This window comes from Oryzias latipes, chromosome 19 (genome assembly GCF_053564925.1).
Source record: "Oryzias latipes strain Hd-rR chromosome 19, Olatipes_Hd-rR_3.1".
NCBI classification, from domain to species: Eukaryota; Metazoa; Chordata; class Actinopteri; order Beloniformes; family Adrianichthyidae; genus Oryzias; species Oryzias latipes.
In genome coordinates this window covers 24213372-24238524 of record NC_136255.1, presented here as the reverse complement: position 1 = coordinate 24238524, position 25153 = coordinate 24213372, and the positions used below count along the sequence as shown (strand labels likewise).

Sequence of the window (25153 nt, the reverse complement as noted above, 5' to 3'; positions counted from 1 at the left end):
CCATTGTTGACACCTCCCATCCTCCTGTCTTTGACTTGCTTTTATTCTTGCATCTCTCCCACGCCAAACCCCAACATGACCTTCCGACCTTCTTCCCTCTTGCTAAAGCGGATTCAATGGCAGCCCCCCGGCGTGGCCATTTGACCATGTGATGAATGGCAGTAATTACCTGTAGACGTAATTAACCAGGTCCAGGAACTGGGCATTTAACTCAAGTTCATCAGGGAAACGCTTCTCAATGTAGGTCATCATTTTCACCAGCAAGATGGATTTCTCGCGCAGGTTTGGCATCTAAGGGGGAAAAGAAACCGGACGCGAGAAGAGGAAACAAATTGAAATACGATTTTTTTCTCAAAACTGACAAAATGCAACAATTGTTTTCCCGCAGCTTATAGGAAGAAGGAACATCTCTGTGTGTTTTATGCCATTGTCAACCTTCCTGGATTGAAGAAAAGGGGCTTTAGTTGAGTCAGTCATCAGTTCAGAAACTGCTCCGGTTATCAGAGACTGAGTCGAGCGTTCCCATTGGTCATCTGTTAGCAACTCCACTTCGGGAACTTTCTCACCTGGTTGGCGGCCATGGGAGAATTGTTTTTCACCCACTCCTCCACGATCTTCACAACGGCGCGGAGGATTTTGGGGTCGGCGGATTTCTCGATCAGGGAGGTGAGAATGACCTGGATGAAGTTCTTCCTCATCTCCATGCTCATGACGGACAGCCGAGTCTTCACCAGGTCCAGACTCAGCATTATCAACTCGCTGGTCACTGTGGAAACAAGACGACGACTTAAACAACACACGAAGGAATCTCTGATTGATCTTCATTTCTTCTGAAGCATTTCTCAAGTCCTCCTGGATTATAATTCCCGCTCTGATTATCTTGATGTATTTTCAAAGCATTCTCTGTGGTATTTTAATTATGATTCTGCAGTTTATAGCCAAAATCCAAAAACCTGTTTCATTTTCTAGGACATAGTTTCTGTAAAGTGGCAGTAATTCGTTAGAAATTCACCTCTAAATTGCGGGCAGGACTCCTGCCATCCATAACTGAGAGCTCTCTGTTTACACTCTCCCACCAGCTTACAGGCACTCAAATCCCCAAGCTAACATAACCCATCCGCCAAAATATATCAGAGCTATCCAGATGCTTAAACGAGGAAAACAAAGACGTACCAAATTTTTCACACTATAGGGAGTCATTATTGAACTGATGTCATATTTAAGACACATAAAGCGAAACAAGAGTCAGACACAAGCTCACAGTAACTCTAGAAAGTTAGCTGCGTTAAGGCCATTTTAGATTTCACGGTCATCAGGAATTGCCTCCAGAATGGCGCCGTCTAGTTCATACTGAAGTTGGATTTGCTTGCAACCGTCCAGGAGAACTGTGACGAACTCCAGAGTGGCGTTTATACTTTTCAAGTTGTCTCCAGCATTTATTTTTGACGACATCTTGCCCATTTCACTTGATGCGAACACGCTGGCACACAAAAAGCAGAGGAGGAAGAGAGGTGCGTTCAACCACTAAACAGAAGCAGGCGAAAAGAATATATACATAAAAAAAGGGGGCAAGTTGCAAGATATGAGATTTAAGATACACGTTTTCAGTCCCTTGCTACAAGTTACTGTAGTCACAACAGAACCTAAACTTGTTTAAACATTAAAAAACCTGACATTTTCACGCCATGTAAGTCTGAAATTGCGTTGATCAATCTATACATAAGGCGCCCTGAGTTATAAGCCCCGCTGTTGTTGTTTTTTGACAAAAATGAAAGCTTTGAAGTGTTCCTTATAGCACAGCCGTCTGTAGAATGGAACAGAACATGGACCTTTTTTTGGCATTTTGTTTTCATCTGCTCTTGATTCACAACGATTTGAATAAAGAAATGCTCATAAATCCAAAAATGATCTGAATTTTCTTTCTACATGTCCTCCATCATCAAAAATTGCCACAAGAACACGTGAACACATGTTTGTCATCGGAGTGGGCCTTAAAAGCTTCAAAACAGCCGTGCGGGTGGAACTGACGCAGTTATTGAATCACTGAAAGCTGGAGAATCTTTAGAGGTAAAAGCCTCGCTGGTCTAGTGACTAACTGTCCACAGAGGAGGCTAATGTCAGCGTTTCCCGATACGGCCATTAAGGACCCATTTGAAGGACCGATAGCATCTGAAGTCTCTTGCAGTCATCATACGCAACAATCATAATCATAAATCTGCTAGCAGGATGACGTTCAGTCGCTCAGGCGACAGGTTTCAAAGCTCTGCACGTCAGACAGGACAGCAGTGGTGCAAAGAATATTCATGAGAAAGTGTTCTTCTGTGAGGAAAAACTAAATTCAAAGATCATTTGAACATTTATAGGTTTAAAATCTCAACAAAAAAAACAGATGTTATGACTGTGATCTGTGTTTTTCCTCTAAGGTCTATCCACAGACGTACCTGTGCTGGTCTCAGTCACCCCCGGATTGGCCTGCTGGGGGCTCAGGTGTTCCCGAACCATCTTCTGCAGCGAGCGCATGAACACGGAGATGAGGCGATCGATGTAGCTGGCGTTATAACTGCAGGCTGACTTCAGGATCATCAGCGTTCCTTTGAAGATAAATGGAAAAAGGAGGGTGAACGCCACAAAAAGGCAGAACGCGCGCTCTTTCTTCAGGGGACGCTAGCAGACATACAGCTGCTGCTCATTCTCAACACTCGACAAAGTATTGGAAGTCAATGTTTTACTGCAGCAGGGGCAGGAGATGGAATGAGCGATGTTAGTTCTTGGCGTATAAGGTGGTCAAACAGATGTTAAAATGGAAATTTCTGGCGTGAAGGATACATCACATCAGCGCATTAAGAAGTGCCATTCTATTTACAAAATGTAAGTTTTAATTGCACCTCTTTGGGATAATGGTAATATTTGACCATGCAGAATGGACCTTTTTTTCTACTCTGCTGGTCTTTAGTTTAAACAAACCAGATGTTAGTTTCTCTCAGCTTGTCCTTTAACTCCCTGCTCACACGTTTGACGACTTTTAGGAGGCCTCTTGATTTTAAAGATACAAGAGGAAGTGACTTTTCTCCATGTGTATCAAACGTTAATGAAATGATGAGACAGCTGGACATTGGGTCTTACCGAAAAGCTGTGTGGGATTGGTGTTGCTTGTGGCTTTTTCGTAGTTGGTGAGCCCCTCGTAGATGACTTTTCCCACAGCTGCATACAGACACTCCAGCTCCTCATACTTGGACGCCACGTTGGATGTGCCTGAAAAAAACAAAACAATGTTTGCATCATTGAAGAGCAACCAAGAAGAAGAAAAAACGTTTGAAAACCTGGTTTTTGGCATAAAACTGTAAAAAGTGAAAGATTTAATAGCCCTTTTAGCATTTGTTTGTTTAAAATCTCCATTTGTAAAATGAAATTAAAACCTGAGAACCTTTCAAACTTTGAGAAATATACACTTTTCTGCAAAGCAATGTCCAAGTTTCTCCCAGTAAGTCTCCATTTTGCAGCAGAAAATATTTCAGATTATTTATTCTTAAAAAAATAAAGTTTTGCAAATGAACCATAAAGTTGGCACCCTATGTTACATGTCGATCCATCCATGTTGATTCCATCATAGTAGTAGGTTTAGGGGTTGTCATCTGGACTTAGATTTTTATGTGACATGATTTAGACTTGGAACCTGAACTGAAGTTCCTGCCGTGTCTTTTCTTCCGCCATTTGTGTACGATATCAGTTATGACCACAATTCACTGCGGCCGTAAATAATCATCAAGTCTGGCAAAAACAAAGCCCAAACAAATGAAGTGGCAGTCTTAACAAACCGATTAACAGATGGTTTCTGAACCCACTAAGCTCACAAACAAAAATATGACAACTAAAAAAAAAGACATCACCAGATCCGCAGCACCAAAAACATTTATTTTATGAAAAATCTTTTATGCAATTTTTGTGTTTCCAGCAAACCAAAATGCACATAGATGGCAGTTTTACAGCCTTAAAAGTTTTTTTTTATTTTAGAGCATAACCCATGCAATAAATGAGAGACCACTATATTTAAGCTTGGCCTAGGCTTGAACCGTCTAAGACGACGTTTCTGTGTGATGAAGGAGTTTCGCCACAGGAGAACTCGTTCCATTAATGCAAAAGATTTAAATAAAAGTTTAGCCTTTAGGGTTATGCCACTTAGCCACATTTTGCTGGAACTATGTTAATTACGTAAACGGTTGAAGAGTTATGGTAGCCGACAGATGGATCTAAAGCTTCGGTGTTACCGAGTTGAAACAGGAGCTGAATTCTAGGCCCCAGGTGTGAACAGAACTGGATAAGTTTTCGTAAAGAATCAGGAGCTCAAGTCTGAGAATGTTTGCAGGCAAATAAATCAGAAGAATTCCAATTTAGTATTAGAAAATGATCTTTATGCTTTTGTTTTGACCGATGAGACTGTGGATGGCATCCACCAACAAAGCAGGGAGCAGATCTTCCAGGTTGCTTACTTACTTGGTTCAGTGGGGAAGATGCTCATGAGGCGAGAGAGAAGGGAGTGGACGGCCCGCAGAACTTTGGTGTTCCCACAGGTCATGCATGCAGCAATGCCTCGCTGCAGCGGCTTGAAGTGGGCCAGTATGGCGGGGGACTGCAGCACAGTCAGCAGGAAGGACAGGATCTCCAGTCCGGTGCAGATGTTGGAGATGTTGGCTTGTGCTGGCTGTTCCTAAGACGTTAACAAGAGATGCGCTGGTTAACCCTTTGACACTGACTAATGCGTTTTCGCATGAAAACAGAGGACCAGCCGCAGGGGCCGGGCGGAGCCATCAGCCATCAGAAATCGAATATAACAAGAAAACCGATCATTATTTTATGTTGGGATGAGGAGCAGCAGGATCTTTCAAGAACAGCACCAGCGCCGTCTAAAAATGCGCAAACTGCGCAGTTCACCACGAAAGTCAAATCCAGCTAGATCAGACTTTACTCCAAAAGAGTCCAGTCAAATTCTTTTCCACTGAGATATTAAGGAACATTTACAATAATTCAAATGTTTTGGGCTGCCTGGAAGCTAAAGCCGCACAGTCAGACTGAAGTACAGACACTGCTTGTATAACAACACAAGAAAGGTCACATCATGGAGGTGTGTAATCTCCCTGTAATCTCCCCCTGTGCTCAGCTGAACAGAAGCTCTTTATTTATCTGAGGCAAAGAAATCTGTGAGTTTCGAGGAGTTTTCTTTGCATTTTCATTCAAAAAAATGTAAATTAGTTTGTTGGAAACATTTGTTCTTGTGGTTTTATAGAACTACTCCTAAAACTCGCCTTTAACGTTGTAAAAAAGGTTCGTTGAAGATTTTTGGGGCAAAAGTAAACACTTTTTTCCAGACGGTTGTTTCAGTTTTTGTGTGATTTTTATGTCTGGTGTGCGAATAAAACATGGAAAAATGACAAAACAGGCGAGCTCGTGCTGATTAAAACAACACCAGATAAGCAAGCAAGTAGTCTTTTTTATTGAAAATACAGAGCTAAATTTCGAAGAAGACAACGTTTTAGGCTCTAGGTTCCAAAGAGTTAACACCAAGGTTTTTTTTGTTTTTTTTTTTACATGTAAAACAAGCCTTCGTGATAGAAGCTTAATCAGAAATCAATGGCCTAATTTGTCTAAACTGCAATCCAGGTTTACATAGATAGGGCCAGAAGGATCATCGCGAACAGATCCATGGCTCTAACCTTTTCTAATGAACAAGGTAGCTCCCGTGATAAGGTTCCTGGTAGACATTAGGGTTGTATTGATTCGTATGAGCAGAACCGGAGCCTGTTCTGGATGGAGCACAAACACGACGTGATTGAGTTTGGGATTTTCTGCATGTTTATGCGCGTCTCCTCTTACGCTCCTCATCCGACCCCCGTCAGCCACTCTCCCCGACTCTTAATCACTGCCATGCCAGTACAATGAGATGATAAAAGGTAATCCGATTTGGAGCATTGTTCATTAGTCTGAGTAAGACGGCTGAGCAGGTAGAGCGAATCCCCGAGGGGCTGGAAGAGCGCGCATCTGCATAAGACCCTCAGAAAGGCTTTTTTTTTTTTTAAAAAGTCAGGCCATCCCCTGCGGGACGCGTGAGAGCAGGGAGAGAAAGGCCCGGCCGATGAAGCGATCCCCGAAAGAGAACAAGAAACGTGCAAGGAAACAACCAGCTCGTGCCGATAACCTTCCCCGAACAAAGACGCCACAGAAACACCAGAGAGACGAGCAGCGCGAGCAAAAGATGGATTCAAAAACGGAAAGATGAAGAAGGGAAGTGGTTCGACGCCACAAAGGCGAAGAGATACGCAGAGAGGCACGGTGGCAGGGGATGAACGAGGGATGGAGTTTAAATGAGAAGGCACAAACCAACACGGACCCACCCTGGTTATCTCTCCACTGTCATTATTTTGCCATTATGGCTGTTGGTGCCTCACTTTGTGTATTACAGATAATGGACAAAGGACTCAGAGGAGATAAAACAGGCACTCAGGCGGAGCTTAAGCCTAAAACTTTTCAGGGAACTTCGGTCCGCTGGTTATGGCGTCCAAAAAAGCATCAGGAATTTCATCCAAACTTTAATAAATCTGTAGGATCAGTTTATTATTTTTCAGGGATTTTTTGTTCTCAAACTCCAGTCATTTTTGAGCGTGTTTCTAGGAACTTCCAATGTTTTTCTTTTTCATTTTGTTGTACACACCACAGTTGAAAAACAAACAAACACTCAAATTGGTACATTATTGTTTTTTTTTTCTTTGTTTACTTTTCCTGGAGCTTGTACTTTGTAGACGGTCCCTTGGCAGCGTGTCGCTCCCGTCTCTCAGTTCATTTCTCATAAAAAAATAAATAAAGTAGAACTAAATGTTTCTTTCATTTAAAATGCCTTGGAAGGTTGCGGTTTGCGTTAAAACAAACCAATCGAGACACTTGCTGTCAGTTTTAATCGTTTATTAAAAGAGTTATTGAGTCTGAATCTGTAAATATCTCTCTAACTTTACCAAACTGCGATTGTGTGCCTCCTTCTGAAACTCCAAACGTTTGATAAAATCTGATTTGCTCAAGATATGCAGACTTCTAATAGAGTATTTATTTGGAATAATGAGTTTAAAATATGTAGTGGTGATCATAAAGGATAAGAATTAAAAAAATATCCTAATTGTTTCTGATCGTGTGATTGATTCGGGACATCCCTAGTATAAACATCAGAAACACTGTCAGATTTTTTAAAAAATATTTTCACTTATGTATAAAGAATAAAATACTTTTGTTTTATGAAAACCATAAACCTTAAAGTGCTTCATTATTTTACAGCATTTCCTGATATTTCAACACTGCCTAAAAGAAAACCTCGGATGATGCGGATGACTTTGCCGATCCCATAAACCTGTTCAGAGGAGCTGGATCCACTGCTCAAAACATCGACTAATACCATTGCATGGATTCTGGCGTGGCACTAAAGAGGTGCGACGACATAATCATGACACGTTTTGCCATATCTGTGTTTTTTCAATCATGCTGAGGCCAGATGCCGTCTCACCACGGTCATTAGCAGCTTGTCAAACCACTGGAGCTTGAGCTCGGCGCGGGGCCACATGTCGGGCCGGAGGGCGGTCTTCATCAGGTTAACGCAGCGGCGGGACAGCAGCTCCCCGGGAGAGCCAGCGACGTTGGTGCTGTCGTTCACCTGGTCAAAGCAGAAGGAAAGCTGGTATCTATGGCAACAGGCTTTTATCTTAAAACAGAAGGAGAAGCATCCGTCAGCAGCTTCTGCCGCATCGTTCAGATCATCCAGACTGTGGCTTTATTCTTGGCATTATCAATGAAAACGGATGCCAGGTTTGGTTTTTGAGTGATATTTCTCCCCCAGAGGGTGCATCTTTTTCTTATTCTTCAGAAGAGACCAGCTTGGTATCACAAAGGAGAGCTTTGGATCTCTAAGAGGTCACGATTGAATAGACTATAATAAACAGAGAAAAATACAGAGATGGCTGGAAGAGCAGTGAGAATAAAGCCCCCTGTGGGGGTTCTGAGCAGCGTGACTTCAGGCGCTGACCAAAGTCCAAGCTGCCACTGTGACAGCTGTGTGAGGATCTGTATGTTTGTTGACTTTTGAGAGGATTTCATTTTAGAAACCCGTATGATCTTAAAATATTTGTATATCTCCAGAAATTCTCATACATTTTGATCCTCTCTCTTTTTTTTTTTAAGCGACGTTTTGACCAATATATTTTTTTGATTCATTTGAACAGAAATGGCTAAATAATGAAGTGAGTGTGAAACCATCGTGGAGATCTTACCTGGCAAGCAATCCTGATGAGGAAGTTGACAACAGTGTCCGTGTGTTGCTTCTCAACGGGCTTGTTGAGCAGGTTCTCCGCTCCTGGCAGGGACTGACTGCGACCAAACGCCTGAAAACAGAAATATATGAGAACTCGCAGCATCTGGCTTGTCAAGGCGGGGGGGGAGGCTCGGGTCTCTGGTGGTAGGTGGGAAAGGAAAGCGGGGGCCAATGCGACTCTGGACATGTGCCGGGATCTCCCCAGCTGCGGCTAGCGCCAGTTTCCTGTGACTTAGAGCTGGTGCAGATCAGGTGAATTAAAACAAAACATCATGAGGGCCCGCGATGGGAGCTGACCATGGTGCTGACGCCATGTGATTTCTGCTCTCTGAATGTCAAAGTGAAGAACTTTAATGAATGACGGGTTTACGTGTACTTTGAGTGGTTTATTCCTTCCGTTGTTGTGGTTCATTCCTGATGAATCTATGAAAATTTTATATAAAAGACAACAACTTTTCTCACTTTCTGCATGTATATTCACGTCGTTATTCATGCAATAGGTGCAAATTATTACAATTTTATTTTAGCATTATTGACTTTCTGGCTCCAGACATTTTGTCAGCAATACAGTTGCGAGAAGAGCAAAGTGACAACATCAGCCTGGACTTGAACTATAAAGGTGAGAAAGCATCTCACAAAAAAATAAAAGTGAAAAATGATTTTGGGAGCAATCAAGTGAATCTGTAACCTGTAATCTGATAATCAATTGAAATTGTAGCAGGTTTTTAGGAAAACTTCTCCCAAAGAATTCAAGTAAAGGTTTCCGATGAGGCTTTTTTTCTTTCATCGGGCCGTTTCCCACACAGCAGAGTACAGACATGGGCGGTACGCTAAGGGTTAAGAGACATTGAGGCTGTTAATTACAGCGACACTCATTTGCCATCTGATTAATTGCAGGTTGAGCTCACCGTGGAGGCTGCGCCGGCCGCAGTGCGGAATCTCTTAACATCCTGACCGGCGGCAGCGGCTGCATCGAGGGACAGCCCCCTCTTCACGGCTCCCCCGCTGGTCCCTTCACCCGCCACTGCCTCGCCCTCAGACTCCGGCTGCAACGCCAAAGGAAGATGAATGAGAGATCAATGGCAGACATTTATCTGGATGAACAGAATTCAGATTTTTTTATGCAACTCTGAACAAAATATCATTTAAATGATAAAGAAAAACTATCCCATAACTCTCTGTTATGGGTAATGGGAAGGGGGGTGGGGTTGCACCGTCCCAACAGTATTTCTGAATAAGACCTGCCAGTCTGCAGAAACTATGTCCTAGATAAAAAGACTACTGGGAATGATTTGAAAATAAATCAAAAGATGAATGATTTCTTTACTTAAATTAAACTATCATTTTAATTGTTGTGTCAAATATATCAGGAAATCCTTTCTTTTGTTTTTTTTGAGACTTTGAAACGGTTTGTGTCCAAGAAATGTCTCCACATCCCCATTTTAAGAGTCCCAAATGGATGGTAATGTTATAGATGCTGGAGGAGGAGCTGCTTTCACCTGCTGGTCTTTGATCCTCTGCAACTCCCACTTTATCACCACCTCAGCCAGGTCCACAGCCAGCTTCCTCTGCTCGATGGTCACGCTGGGAGTGAAGCCCAGGCGCTGCATGGCGCTGATCATGTGCTGCACCAGGTGATGGCGGACGGGGTAGTACACCTTCAAGACAGAGGGTTGGGTTCAAGTGGGACAGCGAGCCTTCATTTAATGCTGTTGCCTCTATCAATAAGAGATTTTCAGACAAATATTGTGCATTGGAAACAAATTATGCAGCGACAGAACTTTTGTAAAAACATGAGATAATATTATTTAGTTTCTAATTTTTGTTTTATACATTAAAGGGTGACACAACAGGACGGTTGGAGGCCGACTCCACTCTCATTTTTTAAATAAAAGAGTTTTATTCAGATTTTCTAGGAACCGAAAAAGACTTGACTTCATCAAACCCCTTTTTTGATCTGATCATGTATTAGTTTAATAACATCAAAACTTTACTTTAAACGAGATGAACGTCCCTTCTCTAAGTCTTTTCAGAATAGAACTGCTTTCTATCACCTTAGCAGCTACTAAGCCATATTTACATGCTTAAATTCAGCTTTTGCAGTAATATTTTTTGGTCTTAAACAATGCAGTAATATTATAAAGATATAAACTGAAAAATACAGCTATAGATGATTGAGAAATAAGGCAATTAATCAAAAAGGTGTAATATCCTTACAAACTAAGCATCTTCTGCAAGATTTGGGGTAAAACACATGAGTGGAAATGGGCTCCACCATTCCTCTGGGACTCCGCACCAACACTGAGTCTGAACATTCAAACTAGGACATCATATACTCAATTAGTTTCAAGGACGCGATTCAAACTTGGTCCTGAACACTTGCAAGAGTCACTTAGCTTCTGAAAACTCAACTCGGACCCTCAAACGCATGCGAAGCGCCAAAGATTAGATGTCTATCTGCGATCTTCCTTCGGCGCGGAAGAATATTAAAGCTCCTCACACTGGGGGTAATTATAGTCAACGGAGCAGGACTTTAATGACGGAGCGGCTAAGCCCTGTCCATCACGTGTGCAGGCAGACCCGTCTGTGTATGACTTCATCAAAAACACACTCTCGTCCGTCTCATCTGTCTGTCATTATCTCCTCCCCAGTGTAATTATGCAGATGTGATTACATTAGATTAGTCATCTGGCCCAGTGAGAGTGGCCTGTCAAAGAGACAGAGGGGGAAGCTGAGGGGAAATGTCAGTCTCGCACTAAAAGACTGTGACGGGCTAAAAAGGCTCTTTGAAGTTAAAGCAGGATGGTCAGAAGTAAAGGAAAATGATGCCCGCCTGTTAACGGCTTCACAAATATGACGGCTGCGCCGATTAGAAAGGATCGTCTTTAATGCAAATGCAAGCAACAGACGGTAATTAAGAGACGGCGCGGCGCAGTAACAATGGTGACTACAGCTCACAGAGAAACTTTTCCAACGAGGCCTTGTTAAGAGGCACTCAGGTAATCAGGTTCACTGTTGTTCTCTCCCTGCGTTAGTCAGCAGCGAACTGCCAGCAGACACAAATCCTGTCTGTTAGCACAAAAGCAGCAACTGCCCTTTCAATATTCCTGCTGGCAGCTTTCCTTTGAGGCTTATTCACGGACAGCCGTACGGGCGCCGCAGGCTTTTGGCTTGTCCTGGCCCGTGGAGGGTCGTAGAGAGGACCGGTCGCATTTAAAGGCCGTGTCACACCGCCGCTGCGTACGTTTCTTTGCACATATTGCGCTGGAGAAAATAGGTCATACAAGAATATACGTGGAAAAGGTGAAAAAAAGTTGTGGTCTTTACTGGAAATTTTCAGAGATGTATCAGGAATGAACCACAGCAGAAGTATGAATAAACCACGAAAAGGACACGTATATCAACGTAGACCGTGAACCGCTGCTCATTAGTGATTCGTGTATCGTGTATAGTAATTTGAGCGTGACGCGACATAAAAGTACAAATTTGCGTATGCATCGCGCAAAAACCACGCACAACTGCGCAAGATTTATGTCATTATTGCGTACTAAACACATTCGATACGCGTAAATTGGCTCACCCTGAAGTGTTGCACTATAAGATGCAGAATGTGAACCAGCTGTGGGACTGTGTGTCCTTCCTCCACGATGATTTTTCGAGTCCAGTGGGTCAGCATTTGGTGGCCGTCCTCCATTCGGGCCGGCACCGCTGGGGTCAGGATGGCCATGGCCTGACGGACAATAGCCCTGGCTTCCATGGTGTGGGCCTTCAAAAGGCTGTGGAATACCTACACAAACAGAGTTTCTTGCTCTCTCTCTTCTCATTTGCGTTTTTATTTTTTCTCTCCCACAGCTCACCTGTAAGACTATCTTCTTATGGATGGCAAATTTTGCAATGATGTGCGCTAGAAGTAAGTGTCCGCTGTATTTGCAGGCAGGGTCCACGCAGGCTTTAGGCAGCAGGCACGGCCAGGCGAAGGTCATGAGGCGCCGCAGCTTGCTGTTGCGGGACTTGTTGTTGTCGTGAATGTGGTGGGGCGCGTGCTCCACCAACAGGGTGGAGAACTGCAGCAGGCAGATCCGCAGCGAGTCCAACAGCTCACCCTGTTTTTCGGGGTCCAGCACCTTTAATTGACAGATTAATCAAAAATAATATTTATTTTAAAAATGCAATATATACATTCATTAAATCCAAAAACGTATGATTTTTTCCCCTGACTTTTTAAAGACAAAAACTACAACGAAGTATTAGGGCCACCATAAAAATAATAATTTAGGAAAATAAAATAGAATTATGAGAAATAAGTCAATGTTTTGTGAGAATTAAGTTGTAAAAAAATGAATTAAAAAAGTCATAGAGTCCTTTTTACGCAAATAAAAAACAGTCAATATTGTTCGAGAATAAAGTTACAGAAAAAACAAAATAAACTCATACATTTCAGAAGCAAGAAAAAACAAAAACTGCAGCATGAAAGCTGTAAAATGTATTTTAAGCAGTCACTTCAGCCGAGGTTTCACAAGAATACTAGAGGAAATACTACTTTTATTACTTTATTCTCGTAAATATTTGACTTTTCTCTCATATTTTTATTCGTTTATTCTCTATTAATTTCTCATTCCCTCTATTTACTCTGTCATTAAAAAAAACAGCTTTTCTTTTCCTTAATGAAATAATTTCTCCTCTGTTCAGTTAAGGTCACCTATTCTGTAAAAAAGAAACGTTTTCATACCCAAAAAACCCTTTATTATAGAAATTTGCTGAATAAATCTGTCGTTTTTTAACTAAATACAAACAAAAATGTAATGTTACCTTATGAATCTAAAATCTTTTCCATCTTTAGGAAAAAATAGGATCTTCAGGAACCTATAGTGTTGGATGTGATCTTAATGAATCCCATCAAGACATTAAACTTCAGTGATGAGCCCATGATCAATATAAAGGCCTGATTTGGGCTTTTGTCATTATTTGTCTTCCTGACGCATTTTTAAAAAGCTTAATTTTATTTATAGGTAAATTAGCCCAAACAAGCATAGTTTTGCCGATAAAAGTCACTCATATTAGTTAATGCATCACGATATAACTGAACTTTGAGAAAGTATTGCAGAAATATTTATGAATTCCAAAAGGAATATGGTTTTTCATCTGTTACATTAAACAAGTGTCTTTACCAGCCTTTTAGTAGCAATGTCAAGTCTTTTTATACATTTATACTTTTCTTCATGAAGGCCAAAACTTTCCCAAAGATTCCACATTTAGGCATATTTTACTTTGATAACTGTGCCATTTTATTTTTATTTTTTTGCCTTCTCGTTTGCATACGTCGCTTAAACCTCTGGCAATCTGATTCGCAACCCAACATACGCGTTCTATATCCATTGAAAGCTAAAAAGCACATAAAAGGAAGGATTCCTTCATATAGAGAGCGGAAAAGGGGGGGAAATGAGGAGCCATTAGCAGCCATTGGAGCTGCTGTTGGTGATGAAGGCCGCCACGGCACAAACAAACATGCTGACCTTTTGGTACAGTCACACGGTGACATTTACAGCAGGAATTATTGTCTGGCCCGATGAATGAAATGGGATCAAATTAAGGAGACAAACTAAGAAAAAGAACATCAATACCTCTTAAAATATCGTCATTGATGAGGAAATATCTCAATAAAAGGATGTAAAGTGAGCCAAATAAGAACAAAATATTGGCAGACGACGAGTTTAAATCCAAGCACAACTACAATAGAAAAAAAAGCTGATAGCATTTTGAAAGCTTTAAGGCCCGTTCACACCGGGTCGAATTTAACGCCTCGTGACTAAACAAAGGGCACCAATGAGAGTGTGCACACCGACGCGAAAAATTGAGATGAGAATGCCGCTTTTGCACACGTGTCTGGAGCTTCTGAAGTTGAAGTAAAACACAACTTGGGGGCGCTCAAACACAAAACTGCCTTGCTGAGCACACATACCAGCGAAGAAGATAGACGCCAAGTAGCGTCTACACTGCCGCGAAGAAATAATGACGGACATTCTAAAATATCCCCGAACCAAGCACCAGTTGGAGCTACTGGTGCTTGAAATATTCATGTTTTCTTTGTATTATTCTGACAAGCGTGTAAATACTTACTCTCTTCTTCTGAGTGAAAAGCGTCTTTAAGAAGCGTAAAGTTGCGCAGCGCCACCTTGTGTACAGGAGTATTTCTGTTTTACATTAAGCGCCATCTAATGTCAGGGAATGAAATTGCATGTTCGCTCGGCTCATCGTCAGCGAAAATCGCCTGGGTGTGAACACAAAAAACGTGGCGAAAAAGGCTGGCGAATTACGCCTGGCGAATATTCGTCCCGGTGTGTACGGGCCTTTAGCCATAATACTTTAATGATTTAAAAAAAAAAATTAGTTGAATCTACTTATCCCACAATGGGATATTTGTTTTTCACAGACTTCTCTCTATGGGCTCTCCGAACGGTTTACATTTCATATGGGCCACCTGTTCCCCTATCCAGGTTTGACCATTTTGCACCCACAGATGGCCAGCTGTGACCGAGGCTTAAAGGAAGACGGACACTCATCTGTACCTTGGTGATGAAGACACTGGTAATGCTCTCAGGATTGTCCCCTTCGGGGTTGGGAGGTCCCAGTAACTGCTCGCCTTCTCCCTTCTCAAAGCTGTAGAGGAAAGCGGGATTCAGGATGTGCTGCAGCACCTAGAAGACCAGAGAAACAGGAGAAACTCTTAAATATTGCCATGTTTACTTGTTTCCTTCCTTTCCCAGTTTTGCAATTAAAGCTTATAGTGATAGCTCAGCTTCACGAAACCACAAACTAATGAGCACTTTGCCTTTTTGGGACATTTATAAAAGGAAAACTAAATACTTTTGTTTATAGGATTAATAAGGTAAATTTTAAAGGAGGAAACAATATATCTTTTTAATTTATCTGTAAGCATTTAAAGGAAAAAAACAGAAATCCATGCTATCTCCAAAGACAGATAAAACCTTTCAATTTCCTAACATGCTGAAACCTGCAGGGATGTGAAAAGAGGCTTGATTAGCTTTTAAAATGCAGAAAGACTCCACCACAATACTGCTAATGACTGCATTTATTAAAGAAGCTGCTATCTATTAATGAACCCCCCCCTCCCCATTCAATCCATCATTTTAAGGGGGGTGCAGGGCAGTGCTCGGCGAGGAAGAAGATGCTCCAACTTCTTCATTAGGGGGACGTCCACACACATTCTGGAGTGTGAGCAGACATGGCTGACGGACGGAAACGCATCCACAGAGAGGCGGCGAGCAGCGCTTTGCTCTCCGCTGTGGCCCGTCCGTGCACGCACACGGCGTCGCACGCATCCATCACTGTAACAGCAAATCCTTTTAACGATGCCTTCTAAGAGCCCATCATCAGCGAGCCGCTTCAAGCATCTACTGTGAGTTTAAACAGATAGAAAAGGGAGGAATAAGCTTTTTATTTTCATATGAGGCAGGACACATGGCTGCAATGAAGAGGAAGCCACCAGAGAAAATACTAGAGCTGTGGATTCACAAATCAAGATCAACGATTCACACATCAACCCACGATTCTTCCCATCAAAAGGCCGTGTCACACAGCCACTACGGACATTTTGCACGGATGGAAATTGGTCATACGTAAACACGTGGAAAAAGTGAGAAAAGTTGTGGTTTTTTATATGAAAATTTCACAGATTTATCACGAATGAACCACGTTAAAACAACAGAAGTACAAATAAACCATGCAAAGAACACGTAAATCAACGTAGAAGATGAATTACGTGCGATTACTGCGCTGTTTATATGGAATGCATTAGTGATTTGTGCGTATATTAGGTACGTGAACGTGATGTGTGTGCAGTTTTCGCGGTACAAGTTATCCATCAGGGGTACAAGAAAACGAGATTTGCATCTGCATCTCGCTAAAAACACAGACTTGTATAAGTTTAATGTATTAATTGCGTATAAACTACGTAAAATATGTGTCAACCGCATAATTCTCAACTCCTAATAACTCAAAACCAAATTCACGTAAATTCACCCGTCTGCTAAAATCCTCGACGAACGCAAGAAACACTTATAAATTACACATATCACGCATGTATCACAAAAGGCGGAAATTACCTATGTAAAAATGCCATAATGTACGTAGTGGCTAGACGTTTAGAAGACCCTTAGAAGTCATCTTCCTGGTCAACTCCAGCAGTGAAAATCATAAACATTATTGTTGGTTTAGATCATTTAAGAGCAAATCCTGAAAATATTCTCCACAGTTTTTCCATCCTTAAAATTTAGATACTACCACTTTTTTTCTTCCATTTATTTTCCAACAGTGCATTCTGGGTCCTGATTGGCCGTTGACCTTGTCAGTCAATCCCCTCAGTTTGCCAAATCCTCAGACACTTTTTTGTTGGCGTTCTATAAAACTGGACTCATTTTTCTGTGAAGGCTTGAAAATTTAAGGGAGAAAAGTGTGAAAATGTCTGAAAAAGTGTGTAGAGAGGAGTTTTTACAGCCTTAAAACATCTACAGTTCTACTTTGCAGATTTGACCTATCGAGGCAACTCCTGCAATAAACGAAGGATACTCTTAATTTATTCAATATATTTAATCAAATAAAATGTTGACAACTTATTTCCGTCTTGAGGTGGAGTCATAGCAACTGGGCTTAAAAATGTCTTCCTTCTAGACATTTCTACTCCACCTCCTGATTAAACCACCTGGATGAGTGAAAATCTTCACTGACTTCCTTTTTACAAGAAAGTACCAAAGTACAAAACACACTTGATACTTTTACTTTGAAAATTAGAACTTTCACCGACATTTTACGTTGAAGATTATTTACTTCCTGTGACAGTAGCGCATGCTTTTGGTTCATATACTTAAATCCAACATTATTTGAGCACTAATTACATTGCCTGAAACATATTTTTACTATACTTTACTATATTTGTCAAGATCGGGAATTAGCAATCTTGGACCAACATCCGTAGTCGATTTTTCTTGGACCAAATCGCAAATATCAGAGCTTTCCTACAGCCATTACAGTCCTGGATCATACAAGAGCAAACGGGTGACAATTGCTTGCCTTTAAGTGATTATTGCAGTTTAAAAAATTTAAAAAAAATGACATAAAATGTTTGACAACAAACTGCAAATGTATTCGTATGGTTTACAGGAGCCAGCAGATCTAAGTATGGGTGTCGGCATGCTTCGGCTTCCGAAAGAGTAAAAACGGTCAACATTTTTTCCATCAATAGCTGATAAAAGAAAACTCAGCAGCAGCTTAAGGCAGGTTCTTGCTGTTTCTTTCAAATATTTGTATAAAAACCTCATTTTCTACAGGTGCACGCCAAACAAAGAATGTGCAAACACACACAGGCCTTTCTGTGGTATTCTCCCTGTGGGGGAAAAGGCTGAAGGCAATTATTTAAATGTCAATGAAGATGCCACCCACATATGTTCTCATGCTTGTGACTCATACACCAATCAACAAAGTTATTGTCACAGAAATACATCTTTTCTCAGTAGGTCCAGTCACAGCGAGCAGCTGCTGCACAGCGGCAGCCAACAATTAAGAGGAAAGGAAAACAGTGGAGGCACAATAGAGGTTTGCAGTGGGAGTGTTGGAGCTCTCAGTTTTGGTTTTAAAAAGAATCAATTCCAGCATTTCTGCCAAGAAAGCTATGAGTTGAACTCTCCATTTAGCAGTCCGTACAGCAACAGACATAACTAAAAAAACAAAAAAAAGACCCAGCACGGTATTTAGCAGGGGTGCAGGGGAAAAAGAAAATTCTGTGAAATATCACAATATTTTATTTAGCAATAATACAACTGAAACACATTTTTATCAATTGAAATTTATCAAACATGTAGTTCAGTGTCTTAGTGTTGTGTTCAACTTCTTTGGTTGTTTAATCCAGTAGAAATGACCTCATAAAGTACATTTACGCAGCACACTTTTGATATATTGGCTATATCTGAAGTCTCTCCCTACTCCCCAACTACTACACAGTCTTGTGATGTATGGTATCATGACATCATGTGTATCGTGATGCCTACTGTACCGCCAGATTCTCGCCAATACTCAACCCTAGTATTTTGTTCTCATTGTGCCTTTAGCAGCGTATTGCAGAAGTGCGTTTCTGCCATGCCATGCTGTATTGAGCCAAGCGTTTTGTGTTTCACAGAGGCGCTGTCGCTCCTCAAGAGTCCAGTTACGTGTGGATTCCAGCTGTGCAGAGCGTGTGCGTACACCCCTGTGTCTGCGTCTGCTTGTGTGCCAGCGTGAGGGAAGGGGGGGCTTAATTAAGAAGCAAACCCTTTGGCTGGAGCGCTGGCAGCAGCAGATTTGGTAGAGAGGACAGGGGCATTCATCTGTGAGCCTCCGAGGGTCAAAGCAGACACGACGACCTTCCCGGTTACACCAAAGCGCAAAACGCTCCGACCGTAAAAGTCACACAGATCAGCTCCTCGAACGCAGCATTTTCCACAACGGGAAAGAAAAGTAAGCAAAATGTGGGGGTCTTACATGGATGATTCATAAGGATGCATCATCAGCTTGCAGGACAGAACAAAATGATGCCTCCACCATGAACTAAAAAATACAAGCTTATATCTGAAACAACAAACTTCACCAAAACTTTGATGGAAACTTCCAAGTCTGCATTTTACTGAGGGAAGAATAAAGTTTTGCTCCGTACGTACCTTTGCCTTCAGCTCGTCGTTGAAGTGGGGATCGTTGAATTCTACGAAGCGGAAGAACAGGGCGCGTTTCTGGGCGATGGAGTAATTTCTGGGTATTTCCTCTTCCATATACTCCTTCAGGAAGGTCATGTTGCAAAGGAAGCGGCCCGTGAAAGCGCGTAGCAGCTGGAAGAGCAGCTCGATCTCCGAGTAGTTGCGCCTGTTGACAAGAAGGTCCAAACGTCTAACCGAGGGGTGCAACATTCTCAGTCATCGTAAGTCAAACATTTGGAATAAGTTTAAGTTTCTTTTAAGAAGAAGACCAAATCTGCCCCTCTGCAGAAATTTTAATATTTTGATCATACAATTATAATAATAATACAATAATAGTTAGAAAATGTTGATAAAAATGGGTGTTTCTAATTTAATGGTCATTAAAGGTAAAGAAATGAACCATAATCAGGAATTTCTTTCCATACATAAGTTTCTCTAATTCCCCCTTTCAAAATTCTTTCAACTCAAGGCTGTTTTATTTTAAAGGAGTCCACATACTTGCAGTAGCTTAGCAGACAATATGCCAGCAGCTTGGGCTCCTTCCAGTTGGTGGCGGACATGTTGTCTTTGCGATGTCTTTCCTGGAAGGCCTCGCTGACCCACACTCGTCTGAGCTGGCTGACCAGGGAGTGCTGCCCTGCCAGCCAACCCTCGTCGTTCTTCACAATGATGCTGATGATCTGCACAGACCGACGGAGGAAAGGGGGGGGTTCAGTCCGGCGGGGTCCACGAATCCGCGGGTTTCTCGTGGGACCACGCTCACCTTGATGGCTTGGAACTGCAGGTCCAGTCTGGCCGTGGTGGTGGAGGGAGACCCAGGTCGGACGGTCGCCGCTGTGCCAGCGGGGACGAGCAGGGGGACGAAGCGGTTGGGATTGGCAGCCAGCACGTCTCGGAGTGGCTTGGCATCTTTGTGTTTCAGGAAACTCTGCAAAGAAAACCGACATGACTGGAACTGATCAAACCCAAAGAACAGAAGATTTTCCATTTCCTGCACTTAAACTCAGAATAAAAGCAGTGTGGGCTCGAGAAGAAACATTTGATCATTGAAAAGAGAAATTTACCCTAATTTTATTGAAAGTCCCCAAACAAAAACCTTTTATTGACAAGTACATCAACAAGGGCTTCAGTATTTCTCAAAGATGCCATTTTCTGACCATGAACATCCGGCTCCATTGGGGATCATTGAGCGTCGCCTCCATCATGAACAGCTCCACCGTCTGGGACGGGTGACGAGTCAGAAACTTGATCAGCGGCTCCCTGAAGGGACTGCCGGCCTGTAGACAGCAAAGACAAGTGAAGAAGGGGGCTGAAAAATGGAAATAACAGCTCTAATAAAGTCAAAATGTACATTTTTTTCCCCCCTTCCATGTAAAGTTGATATGTTGTTGGCATTTCTTTTACTATTAAATTACATCTTTTTGTACAAATTGCATTCAATTATTTATTTAAAAGCCTGTTTAGATTTCAAATGGACATATAATACCCCAAGTCAGAAAGTTTTTTTCCCCACAAAATCCAAAACTGTCCACAAAAATTCCCATTTGAACGGTAGATGAGCAGAAAAGTTTTGCACTTGGGTTTATTTCAGATTAAAGCTTTCATGTTTCCTGCATTTTCACACACTTGCAGAACCAACAGAAAGAAAATATTTGCCAGGATTTGGTCTTCAGTCTGGAAAGTTCTTCAGACTTTTCTAACCATGAACCTTCATCCCTTCAGCTGCTGCCTCACCTCAATCAGCATAGCGCGCTCCGTCTTCATGACCACCTCCAGGAGAGGTTTGACTAAAGTCTGAGGAGCAGCTGGGATCAGGTGGAACAGGTTGATGATGGCAGAGCAGATCTTCATCTCCTACAAGGTAAGTTTCATCATTAAAACAAAAGGAGGGGAGGACGAAGTTCTCGGGACGGATACGTTGGAGACAAATATAATTTTCTCCACAGGACAGCCACTGTAGAAAGATGACGTTCACACTGCAGGGCTTAATGCTCAATTCTGATTTTTTGAAAAAAAAATCGGATTTTTTTTGCAAGGCCGTTCACATTTCCAATTAAATGCAAACTTTTGTGATCTCCTATGTGAGCTTGAAATGACCCAGAAGTGACCCGCAGAATAGTACTCAACGGTGAACGACGTCACTCGTTGTTTGTGGAAGTAGCAAACGTTAGCAATGGATGTCAACAACAGTGATGTCAACAGCGGAGCTCTTTTTGCATTATTACATTTATTTTCACAAAGGAGCCAGCACAATAACAATCTTTTCATTTTAAGAAGGCATTGGAGCCAGGATCGCCTGTAACCACTATTGTGGAATGGGGATGTGTATGTGCTGGGGCCGCGCGTGTGTGTAAGAGACAGGAGAGAGCGCGTGCAGCGCGGTAGAGAATGAGGGGGGCAGTGGGGGCTCGCATTCATGTTGTGTGTTAGGGAGGAAGGAGAACGGTAATAAAAGAACGTTTCCCCCAGAATAAATGCTATTGACTCTTTATTAACCCACTCTGGAGAATCTGAGGGTCCCAACGGGGAAATGAACCCCGGAGGAGGATCTGCCTTGGGACACCACGCTCGGCCATTTCGCTGGAATTTTTTTTTTTAAAATTGCCCGGTTACGATAAGAGCCCTTGAGTTTGGCCTGAATAGAGCTGTCACCCCAAATATAAGTATCAGTGACCTTGCTTCTCGTCCACTGACTGGTCTCAGCAGCATCGTCCACCATGGTTGATGTTTATGATCTGGTTCCAACCTGCTTCAATGCAGAATTATGACTTTTGTAGCGTATCGATGACGTACGGGTCAGATACATGTGGCCTGGCCAGTCAGACAGCCGTCGCATTTCAAAAGATCGGATACGTATCCGATTCAGGCCTGGGTTGCATTTGAAAAGATCGGATCTGTGTCGTCCAGACTGTCATGAAAAGAACAGATACAGGTCGCATAGGGGCAAAAGAATAATCGGAATTGGGTAGTTTCAGCCCGCAGTGTGAACGTAGCCTTAATGAGTCTGTCAAATGAGTTAAACAAATGTAGGAGAATAAGCATGATTGTTGTTTATGACTCCTGATTTTAAAATCTGAAAAGAAAACAGCAGAATTTCTAAAAAGTCAGAATGTGAAGTTAGATTAAACCTGGGATGACATTCCTGAAGAGGACTACAGACACATGGACACAGAAATACAGTCCACTTCTACCACCACACTGGTCCAAACCACTAACAGAGGACGCAACACCGGGTCACATCTCACCTCGACACCCTCCATCGCAGGCTGCACCAGAACGGGAGACAGTGATCAGAGTCATCACAACAGCATGTGTGTGTTTGTGTGTGCGCTGTCCAACTCTGACCCACACAGAGGGCAATAAGATCACCCGAACGGGCTATGAGTAACCGGACTTATTTCCAGCATGGAAGCATCACTGAATGTGAGAGCTGGACTGATGGCGTTCCAAACAGGAAGTACCTGCGGGGGCTTGGAAGTCCCATAGACTTCTATGGAGAAATAAACAGCTGCCTATTTATCAATATCTTCTTGATAGTACTAATTTTTTCATTTTCTTAACACTTTTTCTGTATTTCATGTTATTCAAGTCATAAACTGACCAATCAGATTGTTCAATAAAAGTGGGTGGGGCCTGCTGGCTCCCTTGTCCAACATTCAAAACATTTGATAGACAGGTTTTTTGTAGCCCACCTTCAAACGGTAAGGGTGTGGACAGATTGGTGACATCAGTAAGCAGCGATTGGTCTGATAGGTCTAAGTCCACGCTTCTATGGCAACAGAAGTGAGCCTGTTGGACGGCCACACCCCTTCGACTTGAAAATACAAAATATGTCAAACGTTTTGCTATCAGAGGAAGACTGGTTCTTCTGACAAATAGGATGAGTGACAGCTGCTTATTTCTCCATGGAGGTCTATGGGATTGTGGCTTCCTGTTTGGAATGCGAGGGGGGAGGAGTCACTCGATCCAATTCTCATACAGTCAATGACTCAGACCAACTCAAGCCAATACTGACGGCATCTGTCTCCAACGTGGCGGCTTCCATAAAAATGTTCACGTCACCAGAGCAGGAAATAAGCCATTAACTATTTAACGTACCGCCGATGGTTAAATCTGAGTCATAAAAAACAAAAAAAAAAAAAAAAAAAAAATCAAACAGCCTCAATAAAGTTTGTTTAAAAAAAGTCTCTATCATGGCTTGATTATCGCCATTTTGGCCCCCAGGTTTTAGTGGTTATCAAGCTAGGCTGACCCTGGCTGTGGTGTCACTGCCAGCCATGCTGTCAACAGACACAAAGAACACAACTTGGAGGGCAGGAAAGACAAAAGGCCAATTTGCATCTAATTAAACACTCCCTCTTAAGATGAGTCAGGGCCAACTGTCAGAAAGAGACGCGAGAAGAAGCAGAATTTCCGCCTCTGTCACCTTTTCTCTGCTGCTACAAGGTTATCTGTCGAGGAGATAATGAGGAGGCGCAGTGCTGGGCCCACCGCCGCCTGCCTGGCGCCTAATTAATCATTGATTGAAATATGGACACTCACAACTCATCTGGGAGGAGGCCACACAGTGTGGGCCTGGACTACAACTACGGCTCCTCACGAGGAAAACTTTCCATCACTCTGCGGCGAATGTAAATTGGTGTTTGAACAACAAATCAGCTGCAGAAAAAAATAATAATAATAAATCTAGCATCTGGCAGTTATGGTTGGACTCCAGATGATGGTTCTTCTGCTGGGCAGAGGTGAACGATCAAAGTTAAAGATTTGCAATCTTTTTTCTTTCCCCCACAGCAGTAAAAGGTTGCAACTGAATAAAATGGGTTTACTTACACTGCCATCGCTGCGCTGGCCTCCTTTATGCGTTATCACAACCACCTCCATCCATTTCCGCAGGTGTTGCTGTGGAACAAAAAGGCAGAACGGCAACAATGAAAATGTCAAAGCGAGTTGAGAATATTTCTACACAGAACGAAAAGAACACTCCCTGAGAGATTCTTTAAAAAAAAAAAAAACGTATCAAATCAAACTAACACTTTTCCAACACATGTTATCCAAAGTGCTTTACATAAGAAAACATTTTCCAAAAGCAAGAAATCACCCAAAAATAAATGATAAAAATAGAAACAAGGTTTCATTTTAAGTTCTGGGACTTTAAACAGTCAGAAAAGTTGGGAAATACTCAACACCACCAAAATTCTGTCACGTAGAGTTGAACTGGTTTTTGTGTTCAATATCTTCTCCAACAAAGATTGAACAGGTGGAATGAAGTTTGGAAATGTTAAAAAGGAATTAAAAACAGGTAAACGAAGGTGAAATTGTTAAGCTATAAATACAGAAACTGTTAAATAAATACTTCTTTACTTGTTTTACGGTAATTCCACATGTGTGCTCTTATTGTGAAAGGGCAAGAGGCAGGGGAAGTGACGTTGTGTTGATGACGGTGCAATGAATAAAGTAAACGTTAACCAAAGTAGTGGATTTGGATTTTGTTTAACAGAAAGAAAAGGTTGAATGCAGATGTAAACAAGAGCTGAAAAGCAAAGATAAGCAAAGCTTTTCTTAGAAAATGTGTCAATGTAGAAAAAAAAGCTTCAAAAAACTTTTAATGAAACTCTGGATTCTGTAATTGAAAAATACAAAACAATTATTAATTGGTTAAAAAAAAGGCAAACTAATAGGTAGAAAGCAGATGAATAACAGAGAATGGAGCAAAAATAGGCAAAAGGTTTTTAGGGAATTTATGAATGTAGAAAAAAATCTTAAATCAAAAATTACATTTTTATAGAAACTGAGGATACGATAATAAGAGGTATATTTATAAGGAAATGGTTGATATTAGCATCACAGATACATTATTTGTTTTTGGTATTTTCCTTCAGGGATAACCAGTTTTTATTTAAAAGGCAGGATGCCGAAGCTACTTTGGATAAAAGCCTCTGGCAAACGACAACAGATAACACATGAAAAATATTTCCCCTTAAGCTGAATAATTTCATTTTGAGACTTTTATTTTTAATCAGAAAAAGACTGAAAGGTTAGTCATTAATAAAAAAATGCTCATTTATGTGATAAA

General features: G+C 41.8%; 1 protein-coding gene across 1 annotated transcript in view; it reads right to left on the bottom strand.

Annotated features, from left to right (window-relative positions):
• The window catches only part of trrap (transformation/transcription domain-associated protein), a gene marked incomplete in the record, with an annotated part of 102376 nt that overhangs the window by 54844 nt on the left and 22379 nt on the right, over positions 1 to 25153 (bottom strand). Inside the window, 18 exon segments of the mRNA NM_001164878.1 lie at positions 170 to 291; positions 567 to 766; positions 2442 to 2591; positions 3124 to 3252; positions 4492 to 4705; positions 7541 to 7687; positions 8301 to 8411; positions 9250 to 9387; positions 9841 to 9999; positions 11922 to 12128; positions 12199 to 12465; positions 14908 to 15036; positions 19048 to 19246; positions 19579 to 19760; positions 19844 to 20008; positions 20238 to 20357; positions 20815 to 20934; positions 23911 to 23979. Coding sequence (NP_001158350.1) covers positions 170 to 291; positions 567 to 766; positions 2442 to 2591; positions 3124 to 3252; positions 4492 to 4705; positions 7541 to 7687; positions 8301 to 8411; positions 9250 to 9387; positions 9841 to 9999; positions 11922 to 12128; positions 12199 to 12465; positions 14908 to 15036; positions 19048 to 19246; positions 19579 to 19760; positions 19844 to 20008; positions 20238 to 20357; positions 20815 to 20934; positions 23911 to 23979 — 2828 coding nt within the window.